This window comes from Humulus lupulus, chromosome X (assembly GCF_963169125.1).
Source record: "Humulus lupulus chromosome X, drHumLupu1.1, whole genome shotgun sequence".
NCBI lineage: Eukaryota > Viridiplantae > Streptophyta > Magnoliopsida > Rosales > Cannabaceae > Humulus > Humulus lupulus.
The window spans coordinates 98,619,594-98,633,304 of NC_084802.1; the positions used below are offsets into that span (position 1 = coordinate 98,619,594).

The 13,711-nt window shown below is 34.6% G+C and overlaps 1 protein-coding gene across 1 annotated transcript; it reads left to right on the forward strand.

Annotated features, from left to right (window-relative positions):
- The first annotated feature begins 12,599 nt into the window (after positions 1-12,599).
- LOC133806090 (uncharacterized) lies at positions 12,600-13,377 on the forward strand. Its single transcript, XM_062244225.1, has 2 exons — positions 12,600-12,806; positions 12,946-13,377. The coding sequence occupies exons 1-2, from the start codon at positions 12,600-12,602 to the stop codon at positions 13,375-13,377; spliced, it is 639 nt and encodes a 212-aa protein (XP_062100209.1).
- Positions 13,378-13,711: the final 334 nt, after the last annotated feature.

A 13,711-nucleotide genomic window follows, 5' to 3' on the forward strand; every position in this document is an offset into this window, starting at 1 on the left:
TTGAGGCAGAAGAACTATAGGATGTATGCCGGAGTGGGGACCTCCCACTCGTACCTCTGAAACAAATATTTTAACCCTGCCAAAAGCTTGTATGAGTTTGGGGGGAGCTGGAAGGGAGCCAGTTGGACGTACTTCAAAAAATCCACGAAATACTGGTCCAATGGGAGAAAGGCGCTGACCTTCAAGTGCTCATCACTCCAAGCCCCGTAGTCATCTTGGAAAGGAGCACAGCTCCACTCTCCTTCCAGCGCAGGTCGAGCAATAAGTCCATAAGCTCCCATCTCTATCCTTTGACTCAATAGGATTTTGCTATCCTTTCCTTGAGTCGTAATCTGGGAGACTATGTGCTTGGCCTCAAAGAATGCATTGGGGTCGAAAATGATCTCTCTCTCCACCACAAGACCGAAGTGAGGGATGGGAGACTCAGGGGCAACTTTCTTGCCTTTATCTTTGTTCTAAGCAGAGGAGCTCACAACATTCTTCTTTGCGGGTGCCATGATTCAGATCGACTGATGACAAAGCGGCCTATTAGTAGGCGACCTATGATAATTTCTAGCTACGATTGTGGAGGTATAGAAGTCCAAAGGTTTATGTGGTTTACTTTCGAGCCTCAACGCGTGATCCCACGCGTGGTCCTAGGACACGTGCCTCGATTTCTTAAAATTCACAGATACTTCGGGATTCGTGTGTCAGATCAATCAGATCCACTACTTTCTTTTTGAAAGCGGTGTAATGCAAAATCGCCTAAGGAATCGTAACCTTTAAGCTACCTAGAATTAAACCTAAAACCCCTTACGCTTCTACACCCCAAATAGGTATTCAAACCGATTTACCATTAGAATTTTCTCAGAAAAACCCAGAAAATTTGCCCAGTTGAGTGCCTTATTTATAGACAAGTATGATTTCATACATTTAGCCTAAACCAAGCCCTATCTCCTATTTACACTCAGACATAGCCTAAACTATATTAAGCAAAGAGCATTTTTTGAAGTAAAAAGCTCACTGGAAAATAGAGAATTGAAAAATTCAAACCAGGTGAGGAAATACTTACAGATTATATGTTCGTTCAAAGAAGATATTGATATGTCCACAGGAAGCTCCTTGAAAGCTTCTGAAAGTGTGAACGACAATGAAGGTTTTTGGGAAGAGTTTGAGAGAAAAAGGAAACTTTTTCTTCTTTGAAAATGATATTTTTTGAATGCAAAAGTGGTGAGGTTTCAAGTCTGAATATCCTATTTATACGTAAACAACATGAATTAATTTGGGCCATCTGACTGGGTTAGTTCGAGATTCAAAGGCCAAGATTAAATAAACTATATAGCAGCAAAAATTTTACAAGATAGTTGTCAGAGTCCTCGAAACCCGAACGGACGCCAACTGCAGGCAACCACATGTCTAGTACTTGAGTAGTAGGCAGGCACGATCTTACATGGCAGAAGCCTAAAAAGCCCTTCTGTGCATGTCAGAAAGTGACAATATCAAGCACGAGCAGGAGCTTGGGGGACAAATATTGTACCCTGAAATAAGCACGAGTTCAATTACTCAGTTCAAGTACATTTGGCAGATGAATATGTGGAAAAATAGCCAAGTAGGCAGTGATGTGAACAGCTCAAGTTTGGGGGCTGGACAACATGGTACATAGGTTATTATCAGACCGCCTCTCAGGATAACAATTGAGTTCGAGACTTATAATAATCAGATCCATTTTTGGGCGCTCTAAGCTTACTACGAGCTAGGGTTTAGATAGTCTTTGAACACGAGATCGAGTGAGATATTCAGCTCATGGAAACTCGGACAGAAGGCATACTGAAGGATCCCAAGAGATCCGGAGACTCCTTATACACTCATTAATGCCAAGGTTGTATCACATATCTATCATTTATTATCCGAGATAATAAACGTATAATCTATTATGTTATCAAATCATATCCCAATGTAAATGGGAATAATCTATATTAAATAGATACCTTATTTATTCACATGGCTTATTCATGCGGTTACCCAAACCTATCCATGAAATTCCCCTATAAATACTAGGAATAATGGACAGGGAAGGGGACGACCATTTTTTGTAATACTGAAACTCTGCATAAATTGAGAGAGAAAAGTAATAATATTGACTCGTTGACTAGGTGGATTTTAACCACCGAACCACGTAAAATTTGTGTGTGTTCGAAAGAGTCTTAATTATTTCATTACGGTTTATAATTTAGCACTAATCTACCCGTTTAATTTGTTGAGAGAGTGTTGATTATTTCATTACGGTTTATAATTTAGCACTAATCTACCCGTTTAATTTCTTAGTACATTGTTGGCGAAAAACCGCGTCAATAAAGTACTACTACCCAAAGAACACTCTATGCACAATGGGAAAAGTCAAATTGTCTTAGTCTCATTGCTATGAAAAGATTAATTCCTAAACTTTTGTTGACTGGTTTTCCAGACACTACAGATGCCAAAACTTTTTTCAAAGCTGTGGAACAAATGTATGACACTGGTGAGAATGCAGGAGCTGGACATCTTATGGATGAAATAAGTATGATGAATCTAAGGGAGTGAGAGATTTTATTCTGAAAATCGTGAATGTTCAGTCCAAGTTGAAAGATCATAAAATTCCTCTACCTGATACTTACATTATTCATCATGCCCTTCACGCACTTCCTGCCTCTTTTAATCTCATTAGGACAGCTTACAACACTTATAATCAAACATGGAGCGTCGATGAATTAATTTCGAAGTGTGTTGCTAAGGAAAACAAGCTAAAAAAGGAAAGAATGAGTCCACTCATTATGTTTCTCAACACAAACCCAACAAAGGAAAAGGAAAATCTAAGAATCATAAGAACCATGCTTCTATGAAAACTGGCAATGGTAAGGAGCATGATAATGGACAGAAGCATGAGGATGGAAAGCCAAAATACACTAATGTGAAGTTTTTCTTCTGTGAAAAACTGGGCCATAGGAGGATGGACTGTCACAAATTTAAGACCTAGTTATAAAAGAAGAAAGCAAAACAAGGTAGACCGTAAGCTTGTGTTTCTTTTGAAACTAATCTAGTTGATGTTCCTATTTATTCTTGGTGGTTAGATAGTGGTGCTACAGTTCATGTTTCTACTACTTTGCAGGGGCTAAGGGATCTCAGGAAGCCAAATGTGAGGAGTCAAAGATTAAAGTGGGAAACGATGTTGGAGTTGAATTTTTCTATGTTGGTTATTCTTTTCTTTTTGCGAATAATAAGGTTGACATTATGTTTGACTCCCGAGTTATTTGGAAACTGTTTTTATTCATATGGTCTTTACAAGTTATCATTGGCTTCTTTAGCTTCCTCTTTCAATGTTGAGAGTAATGTGGCTAAGAGATCTTATATTAAGGAAAAATATTTATTGCTATGGCACAAAAGGTTAGGTCATATTTCCAAATAAAGAGTTGATTGATTAATTAAGGCTGAAATTCTTCCTCCTGTTGATGTTTCTGATTGGGATACTTGTGTTGAATGTGCTCGAGGAAAGTTAACCAAAACAAGGAAAAAGACTACCAACCGTAGCCAATCTCTATTAGATATTATACATACTGACATTAGTGGGACTTATTCTTCTTCTTTATTCAGAAAAAAGTATTTTCTCACCTTCATTGATGATTTTTCTCGATATGGGTTCGCTTACTTGATTAAAGAAAAAGCGGATGCTCTTGATAAGTTCAACATTTTTCAAAGTGAGGTTGAGAAATAATTAGGGAAAGTCATTAAGATTGTGAATTTGGATCATGGAGGGGAATATTATGGCAGGTATACCGAATCTGGACAAAACATGGGGCCTTTTGCTAAGTATTTACAAGATAATGGTATAGTTGCTCAATACACCATGTCTGGTACCCTTGAACGAAATGTAGTTGCAGAGAGAAGAAATTGCACTTTAATGGATATAGTTAGAAGCATGATGAGTAGATCTAATATGCCATAACTCTTATGGGGTGAAGCAATCATGACTGCTACTTATATCTTGAATCGTGTTCCAAGTTAATCTGTACCCAAAACTCTTTTCGAGTTGTGGATTGGTAGAAAGCCTAGTTTGAATCATCTTCGTGTATGAGGTTGTCCAGCTGAAGTAAGGATTTATGATCCTAATTTAAAAAAGTTAGATCCCAAAACAGTCCAGTGTTTTTTCGTTGGTTACCCAAATCACTCCAAAGACTATTGCGTTTACTATCCTACTCGAGGTACTAGAATTGTTGAATCTTAGACTGCAAAATTTATGGAATTTGATGTTGCTGAAAACATTCCTACTCCCTCTCTTGAAACGGGGGAGTCATCTGATGGAATTTTCATTCCTGTGTCGGTTTCAAGAGATAATAATCATAGTGATTCTATCCCTACCCCAGGTGATAATGCTCCTATTGCTGACGAGCATATGGATGAGGGTTATGTTATTATAGAAATTCCAATTGTGGAAGATGTCATTCAAAATGTTGATCAACAAATAGAAGTTATTCCAGAAATACTTCCTCCAAGAAGATCTCAAAGGGAAAAGAGGTCTGCCATATCTAATGATTATTTAGTTTACCTTGGAGAAGGAGAATATGATATTGGTCATTTTGTGGATCCTGTGACTTATAGTGAAGCTTTTAATAGTCCACAATCTTCTAAATGGATAGAAGCTATGAATGATGAAATTGACTCCATGAAGAATAATGATGTATGGGAGTTAGTTGAATTACCAGCTCGTTTTAAACCAATAGGTTGTAAGTGAATTTTTAAAACCAAAAAGGACAATAAGGGTCGGATTGAAAGGTATAAGGCACGTTTAGAGGGGAAAGGATTTACTCAAAGAGAGGGCATTGATTACTCAAAGAGAAGCTATTTCCCATAAAGATTCATTCATGATTATTATGGCTTTAGTAGCACATTTTGATTTAGAGTTGCATCAAATGGATGTAAAAACTGCTTTTCTGAATGGAAAATTAAGTGAGCAAGTCTATATGTCTCAACCTGAAGGTTTCAAGAAAGATGGAAAGGAGAATTTGGTTTGCAAATTGCAACGGTTTATTTATGGTCTCAAACATGCATCTCGTCAATGGTACTTGAAGTTTGATAAGGTTGTGACATCGTTTGGTTTTATAGAGAACAAATTTGATTAGCCTATTTATATGAAGATCTATGGGAGTTGTTATATCTTTCTTGTTCTTTATGTAGACGACATTTTACGTGCGAGTAGTGATTTGACATTATTAAATGAGACCAAACTATTCCTATCTACAAACTTTGATATGAAGTATCTTGGAGAAGCATCTTTTGTTTTGGGGATTGAGATTCATCGTGAGAGGGATCAAAAAGTTCTTGACTTATCTCAAGAATATTACATTAATTGTGTGCTCAAAAGGTTCAACATGAATCTATGTAAGCTTGGTTCTATCCCTATTCTGAAAGGGGACAAGTTTAGTAAGCAACAATGTCCTAAGAACAACTTGGAGAGAGAAGCAATGAAAAACATCCCATATGCAAGTGTAGTAGGGAGTTTGATGTATGCTCAGGTTTGCACTAGACCTGATATTGCTTTTGTAGTCAATGTTCTTGGCAGATATTTATCTATTCCTGGACATGATCATTGGGTTTCAGCCAAGAAAGTTATGAGATATTCGCAAAGAACAAAGAATTTTATGCTTGTGTATAAGAATGTTGAGAGTCTCCGAGTTGTTGGTTATTCTGATTCAGATTTTGATGGTTTTGTGGATGATTTAAAGTCAACTTCTAGATATATTTTCACATTAGTTGGTACAACTATTTCTTGGAAAAGTATTAAACAGACTTTAATTACGCCATCTACTATGTATGCTGAGTTTGTAGCATGTTATGGGGCATCTTTACAAGCTTTGTGGTTAAAGAATATGATTTCAGAGATACGAGTAGTTGATTCTATTTCCTTACCTATGCTCATCTATTGTAATAATAGTGTTGTCATTTTCTTTTCAAAGAATAACAAGGTCAGTAGTGCTTCAAAGCATATGGAGATAAAATATCTTACTATCAGAGACTTAGTCAAGAAAGAAGACATTGTTATAGAAAATTGCAAGACAGGGTTGATGTTAGCAAATCCTCTCACCAAAGGATTAAGTGCCTCATTGTTTAATAAACATATTGTTGATATGGACATTTTAAAATACTTTGATCTTTTGGGTTAGGGGGAGTTTTTCTTTTCTGTTTCTTTTGGTTGTTAGAAATTATGATTTTTTTTGTAATTTTATAATTGAAGTTATGAACTACATTTTGTGTTTCAATATTTGGCTATTGAATGGTTATGTTTTCAATTATGTTTTGGTATATTCTCGATAATGATTGAATTGAAAGCATTTGGCTCATATTGTTTTGATTATTGTCTTTTGAGTTTATTAGCTTAATGGCAATGATATCATATTGACTTAATTTCTTAAGCATATTTAATGATATTACATTGTCTTATTTATTAAGTAGTGGTAATGGTTAATTTCACTGGCTTATTTATTAAGCGTCACGACATCAGTGAAATTGAGGACTGATAAGGAGATTATGTTATTTTATTTATCACATGCCAAACATAATTCCTTACCACACTACTAGACTTGTCGACCATGTCGGTTTGGTTATTGGTATTTGTGATTATGAATGTCTTTTGTTGATTAAGAAACAAAGTGATTGTCATAGTTCAATATCAACGATTAAACTGGATCAGTTCTTTGAGATGCTATCAAAGAACTATTGTTTTAAAAGTGGCCATAAATTTTTTCTTGTTATTCAACCCATGAGTTGTTTTCAAATAAAATTATTTTAAGGGGATTTTTAAAAAATATGGCTTTTTAGCCATCAATGTGCAAAAATATGGGAGTTCAACTTTCTTTAATTTGTATGGGAAATTTTAATTAAGAAAAACTTAGTTTATGGGAAAACTAATCCCATATTGGAAATCAAAATTAATCAAAACAAATGAGCAAAAGGAGGGGTACTATAGTAATTAACATAGCCAAAACTCCTTCAGCCAAGTCCATCTTCTCTTTCATTTTGCCCTAGCCGCCTCACCATCTCCACCATAGCCAAAACTCCTCCACTTGGCTGCCTCACCATCTCCACCATCATCTCCGACTACCCACCCTCACTACCTACCAAGAACACCCTAGCCGCACCTCCGTGAAACCCAGCCACTCCTCCACTCGGCTGCCTCACCATCTCCACCATCATCTCCGGCCACCCCCTTACCACCTGCCAAGAACACCCCAGCCGCACCTCCATGAAACCCAGCCACCTTCACCACCTTAGGCGCACACCTCCATGAAACTTAGCCAAGAACACCCCAGCCGCACCATCGACGAACACAAACTCAATCCGCGCATCTCTGCGCGATTCCATTTGCGAGCCCCCAAATCCAAAACGACGAGGATAGGCTGAGGTGAGGGATGTTCTGGTGGTGGTCGGAGGCGAGGAAGAAGGGTGGCTCTTGGGCTGTGTGCGATTTGTGGTGCTCGGAGCTGTGCAAAACAACGGGGATGGCTGGGTTTGCGACAAGGTTTTGCGCGTAGGGGATGGGGGTTTCTGGTGGTGGTCGGAGGCGAGGGAGGAGGTTGGTTCGTGATCATATCGTGTTTTTTTTTTTCTGTCTTGAGATTTGTGGTAACTAGTTACCTTCACGTTGTTTGTTTGTATATTTTAGGAGGTAACTGGTTACCTTCACATTCTGATGTGTGTGTATATTTTTGGGTTCTATATGGTAACTGATTACCTAGGTTACTAAATCATACTTACTCTTCTTCTTTTTTTCCTTCAAATGTGATGTTTTTTTTCATTTCTAATATGAGTGACTCGTCAACCTCTTATGATAACTGGTTACCCCTCTTATGGCAGTAAGTTACTAATCGCACTGTAACTGGTTACCCCTCCTGATACATGTTATTTAACCTCTAAGATTATTTTTTACATAAATGTGAAAAAACACAAACAAGTAACTAGTTACCCCTCTAGATAAACGTTATTTAAGTTAGCTGTAAGATTTTTTTTACATAACTTTGAAAAACTAAATAAGTAACTGGTTACCTTAACCAGGTTTTAAAAAAAAAACGAACAACCTAAAAAAAAGGAAAAAAAGATGTTTACAATAAATAAAAAAATAATAATAAACACAATTCATATTACAAAAAAAAAACTGCTAAACAACCATGGAAAAATTTAATATAAAAATAATAATCAAATAAGCTAAAAAAAATAATCAAATTACAAACATACCCTTCAAAATTCATAAAACTTGATTAAGGGTGAAAATATGGCATAAACAAACTTTTATACAAAAATATGGGAAACTAAACCCATAAAAGTGAAATTAAAACAAAAAAAAGTCATAGATTAACTTTTCTTGAAAAAAAGCCATATTTTTGCACAATCTATTAAAATTCTCATATAATATGTAATTTATTATTATTTTAATATATATGTATATGTATTAAAACAATTAATGTAGCCCAAGTGAGAGAATGTAAGACTTTTATTTGAGCTTACATTAACATTTTAATTGTTTTATTAAAATATGCGTTGTTAGATAGTTCTTTGTTGTATTAGCCCATATAATTAGTGATTTATAGTTAATGGGCTTAGCATTTGTGGGAAGTATAGTTGAAGCAGAAGTGTGAGCCTTCTAGTTGACTAAAGCCTTTGCCCAGTCCAACTAGGGTTATGTAGCTAAGTCACCTCCTTAACTCTATAAATACATATTATCTCACCGCAATTGTATGATGGTAGTATTTGGTTGATCTATTTGATCTGCTTTTTGCTTCTGATTTAGAGATATAGGAAGGAAGACTTAGTTGGTTAGTTTTGCACTAACAAATCTCAATTATTGTCATGCAAGAATGAGGTATATATTCTTAATTATTTTTTCAATTTCTCAATGTATTCTAAATTATATACAATCTTGTGTCTTGGTGTTTTTTGAGGCAATATAGATGTCATCGAGAGTTGCAAACCTATAGTACGAGAGAAGCATAATCATCGTCTTTGATGTAATCAACGTTGAACAATCATATATAATTGACTCTATTCATTCCCAAAACACGTGCAAAATCCCAAAACAGGCTTTAAGAAGAAGACTAGATGTCGATGTCGTGACGGAGGGAGAAGACGGACCAAATACAGACTGCTGAAGAAATTTTCAGAAACGACGACGGAGTACTCCGTTGAAGTCACCAGAGAAAACAAGAATGATGAACAATTCTTCTTCTCTTTATTGGCAGTTTAGACACAAAAATACTTTAAACATATATACTACAGATATACTAACTGATTTGTTTTCCCTTTAAATTAAATCTAAACTATACTAATCTGCATATGCATATATATACATCTATATATATGTATGTATTCATGCTCTACAAGAATGTAATTTCAGTCATAAGTTTTCCTGATCTATTACTACACATGAAGCCAAAATAAAAACATTTGCAGTAGCGATCGATGACTAGATATACTAACTAATTAAGTACAAAACATAAAAAGAAAACTAATTAAAATAAAAAAAATTGTAAGCTTAATCATGCATCATCAGGGGTTTCTATTTTTGTCAAATTAAGGGAAAATTAAAAGAAGAAGAAGAAGAAGAAAGTGGTTTTGATGAATCGAAAAACTTACTATAAAACAGAAAGAAAAAAAACGCAAAGAGATAACATAAAACAATAATACCTGCATGGGATAAACAGTTTGAATGGAATGTCAAAGGAAATGTACAAAAACATTCCATTTTCAAGTTATATATGTGCATGAGTTGTATCTTTTTTGATGCAGGGTATTGATGAGTACGGTAGCGGAGATAAGCAAATTAAATGATTCGGCAAATTTAAAGTAGTATTTTTTTCTACTTTGATATCAAAATCTTAGTATTTTTCTTTCAGCTATGATTATTAGAAAATCTTTGAGAAAAACTATTGAGATCACCGACTCTAGCCTCATATTGCCTCTAATGTTAGTTTGATTTAATTCCTTTTCTTTTTTTGCTTAAGGACAAACAAAATTTTAAGTTTGGGGTGTGATAAGTCTATGAAAATAGAATTATATATCTCTTTCGGTGCATTAATTTAGCTTTGTTCTCAAGATATTTTAGTTTAATTTAGATAATTTTAATTAGTTTTAGTTCTAATTAATTTTTATAATTTTTAGATTTTTTTTAGAGATTTTTTCATATATGAACAAAAAAAGGGGCAAAATAACGTTAATACGGCTGAAGATTTTTTTTTGCAAAAATACGAAAGCACAGAAAAAATAACAAAAATACGGCGTCTTCTTCACGCAAGGCGATTTCTTCTCCAATGGTCGATGACTGATGAAAACCCTCGATCAATCATGTTGCACCACTGATCGCGATCGAAGCTACAGGAAAACAACAAATAGATCAAAAGCCCAAACGATCCAAAACAAAATTTATCAAAAACTCAAATAAAAAATGCGAAAAAAACAAAGAAAAACAACAAATAATTTCCAGATAAACCCGAAACTGACCTCCATGGATTCCGGCGATCTTTCTTCTGCAATCAACAACAAATCATCAGGAAATCATCAAACCCAAAGGAAGTTGGCAAAATCAACCAAACTTCACACAAATTAACTCTTAAACAAATTTCAATTCTCAGATACGTTGTGTTGAAATGAAGTTATTTATTCAATTAATTCATTGAACTTGGTTGCTATTTGGCTGATTATATTATTTTACCGTTATTTATTAATATCCGAGATTGCTTTCTGGTTGATTCTGGTAGGAATAAGATTCTTCAATTTCTTAGAAATGCAATGAAAAGAGCTAAGATGTTTTCTTTTAAATTTATTGTTAAACATTTTTCTTGTGTTGCTCTTGCGTTGTAGCTACGCTACATTAACTCATCGAAAGATATTTAATGAATTATAGCCACCCATAACAGTCTAATTTTACCACAAAAATTGTGATAATCTACATTTTAGGCAATGGAATCAATACCAATTCTGGTGCAAAGCAAAGGACACTGGGATAACAACAAGAATTATGTTGATTTTGAAGCAAGTGGACAATTAATACAAAAAGAATGTGGATATAAGTATCTTATTGAGAAAAAATGTCAGCAACTACAAAACAATCCAGAAACAACAACAATTCAACTACATTATCAAGTGAAAGAAGGTTACACACCACTAAAAATCGTTGATGATGATACTCTCGAATGTTATGTGCAACTCAAAATCAAAGAAGCAACTTTCACAAAGTATCTCTTATGTGTCAACACAGTGGAAAATATGGAAACAACATCAAACCTACCATTTTTCAACCATAGGGAATCTACAATAACAGAAAATGTGCCACTGATTGAAAATGGTCCACGAATAGATGAATCAAGAACAGAACAACCCCAAGAAACCACGGAAGAATACACTGAGATGTTTGACATCATCGACTATGCAAAAATAGCCACTCAAGAAATTATAGAGCAACTCGAAAATAACCAGCATAAAGAAACTTAAGTCGACACTGTAGATGCTCTGGTGATAACCGAACCTCAACATCAAGAAGTTGAAACCGGCCAAATATACAAAGATAAAGAAACACTAAAGACTATTCTCAGCTACTTCGCAATTAGAAATCACTTCCAATAAAAGGTACAAAAATCATGCACAAGAGAGTACACTATTGTGTGTTTGGATGAAAATTGCAAGTGGTACGTAAGAGCATCTAGGAATGGAAACACACAGTCGTTCATCATCAGGAAGTACTATAAAATATACACATGCTTCCTAGAAATACGATTTAGCAATCAACGCCAAGCAACATCAAAATTAATTGGAGAGTGTATAAAGCCAAAGTTCCTCAACATCAAAACAACATACACACCAGCAGACATCAGAGGTGATTTAAATGACAGATATGGGATCAAAATGAATTATATGACTGCTTGGAGAAGTAAAGAGAACACTCTAAACAATATAAGAGGAAAATCAAATGAATCCTATACCCTGATTCCAAGTTACTTGCATATGTTGCAAAAGACAAATCCTGGGTCAGTGGTGGACTTCAAAATAGCTGAAGACAATAGTTTGTTGTTCATATTCATTGCATTGAATCCATTGTTGCAAGGCTGGAACAAATGCAAACCTATAATAGATTTTGATGGAACTTTCCTAAAGGCAACATATGGGGGGGCTTTGCTTTCTGCCAATGCACAAGATGCAGGAGGTAAAATATTTCCACAAGCTTTATGTATTACTGATTCTGAGAATTATTCTTCTTGGGAATGATTTTTTCACAACTAAGACAGGTGTATGGCATTAGAGAAAACATGTGTATCATCTTAGATCGACACAAAAGCATCATCATAGCAACAAAAAAATATACCCAGAAATCACTCATGGATTTTGCATGCTCCATCTGCTAAGCAGCTTGAAATCAACATATAAGAAACATGCAAAGAAATACATGGAACCATTCACTGGGGCAGCAATAGCATACAAAGGCAAATTTTGAATATCATATGAAGGAACTTGATAGTATGGATAACCGCATTCGTCCTTATTTGCAAAAATTTTGATATCACAGATGGTCAAGGTTCCACTTAACAAACAATAGGTGCTCCACAATGACATCAAACATTGTAGAATCACTGAACGCATTAAATTTAGCTGCTCGAGAGTTTCCAATAACAACACTTTTAGAATGCTTATATGGATTACTCCAAGAATGTACATACACAAACAGGAAAAATGCACAAAATACATTCACAAAATTGACACCAATTGCTGAGGAGAAAATGACCAAAAACTACATATACTCGTTGAGACTTACAGTATGTTTTTTTTTTGTATTCAATTTTTTACAACTTGAAGAATTTCTCTAGTTGTTATACTATTATTATAGTGTTGCTCTTACATGCATTAAACATTTGTCTTCAAGTTAATTAACAAAACTTTTTTATTGAACTACAGGTAAAACCATCAAATGAATATCTATTTGAGGTGGTTAAAGAAGAAAAATCATGGATTGTAAACCTCAAAGATCAAACATGCACATGCAATAAATTTCAAATGGATGAGATGCCATGTGGTCATGCTCTTTCTATGATGAAGGAGATCCACCTAGATCCTTATGTTTACTGCTCAGATTACTACACAACAAAAACATGGCTTCAAACATATGAAGCAATAGTATACCCAGTAGGAAACCAACGCACTTGGGATGTACCAAACTATATCAAAGAAATAATAATATTACCTTCAGATGCTAGAGTGAAAACATGGAGACCAAAGAAAAGAAGAATCAGAGCTGCTTGGGAAACTAAAATGCAAAATAGGTGCAGTAGATGTGGGCAAAGAGGTCATAATAGGAAGGCATGTCAAAACAAGCCAATAAACATATGAAAACAACACTAGAACAACATTACATTTTATGGGATCATTTTATTTATTTTTAATTTCTTTAAATACTGAATTGGAAAATACTCGATTCTTTAAGGCATATATTATTGTTATACATAATACTAATGACGTTGCTTTTGGGTTGTAATAGCATTGATTTTTCTAGACAAAAAACATAATATTTGATTAAGTTCTTGTTATATGTTGATGAAAAATGTTTATCTTTAAAAATTTAATATGACAAATATATATTGTACAACTTGAGAAAAATATTAATTACTAAACAGTTTGCGTTGGGTTATTTTTATATTGATATACATTTAATGTATTATTTTAA

Excerpts from the sequence above, each read along its gene's own strand:
- LOC133806090 (XM_062244225.1), top strand. The coding sequence starts at position 12,600 with ATGACATCAAACATTGTAGAATCACTGAACGCATTAAATTTAGCTGCT. Across the intron at positions 12,807-12,945 it reads TATACTCGTTGAGACTTACA|GTAAAACCATCAAATGAATA; the intron begins GTATGTTTTTTT and ends ATTGAACTACAG.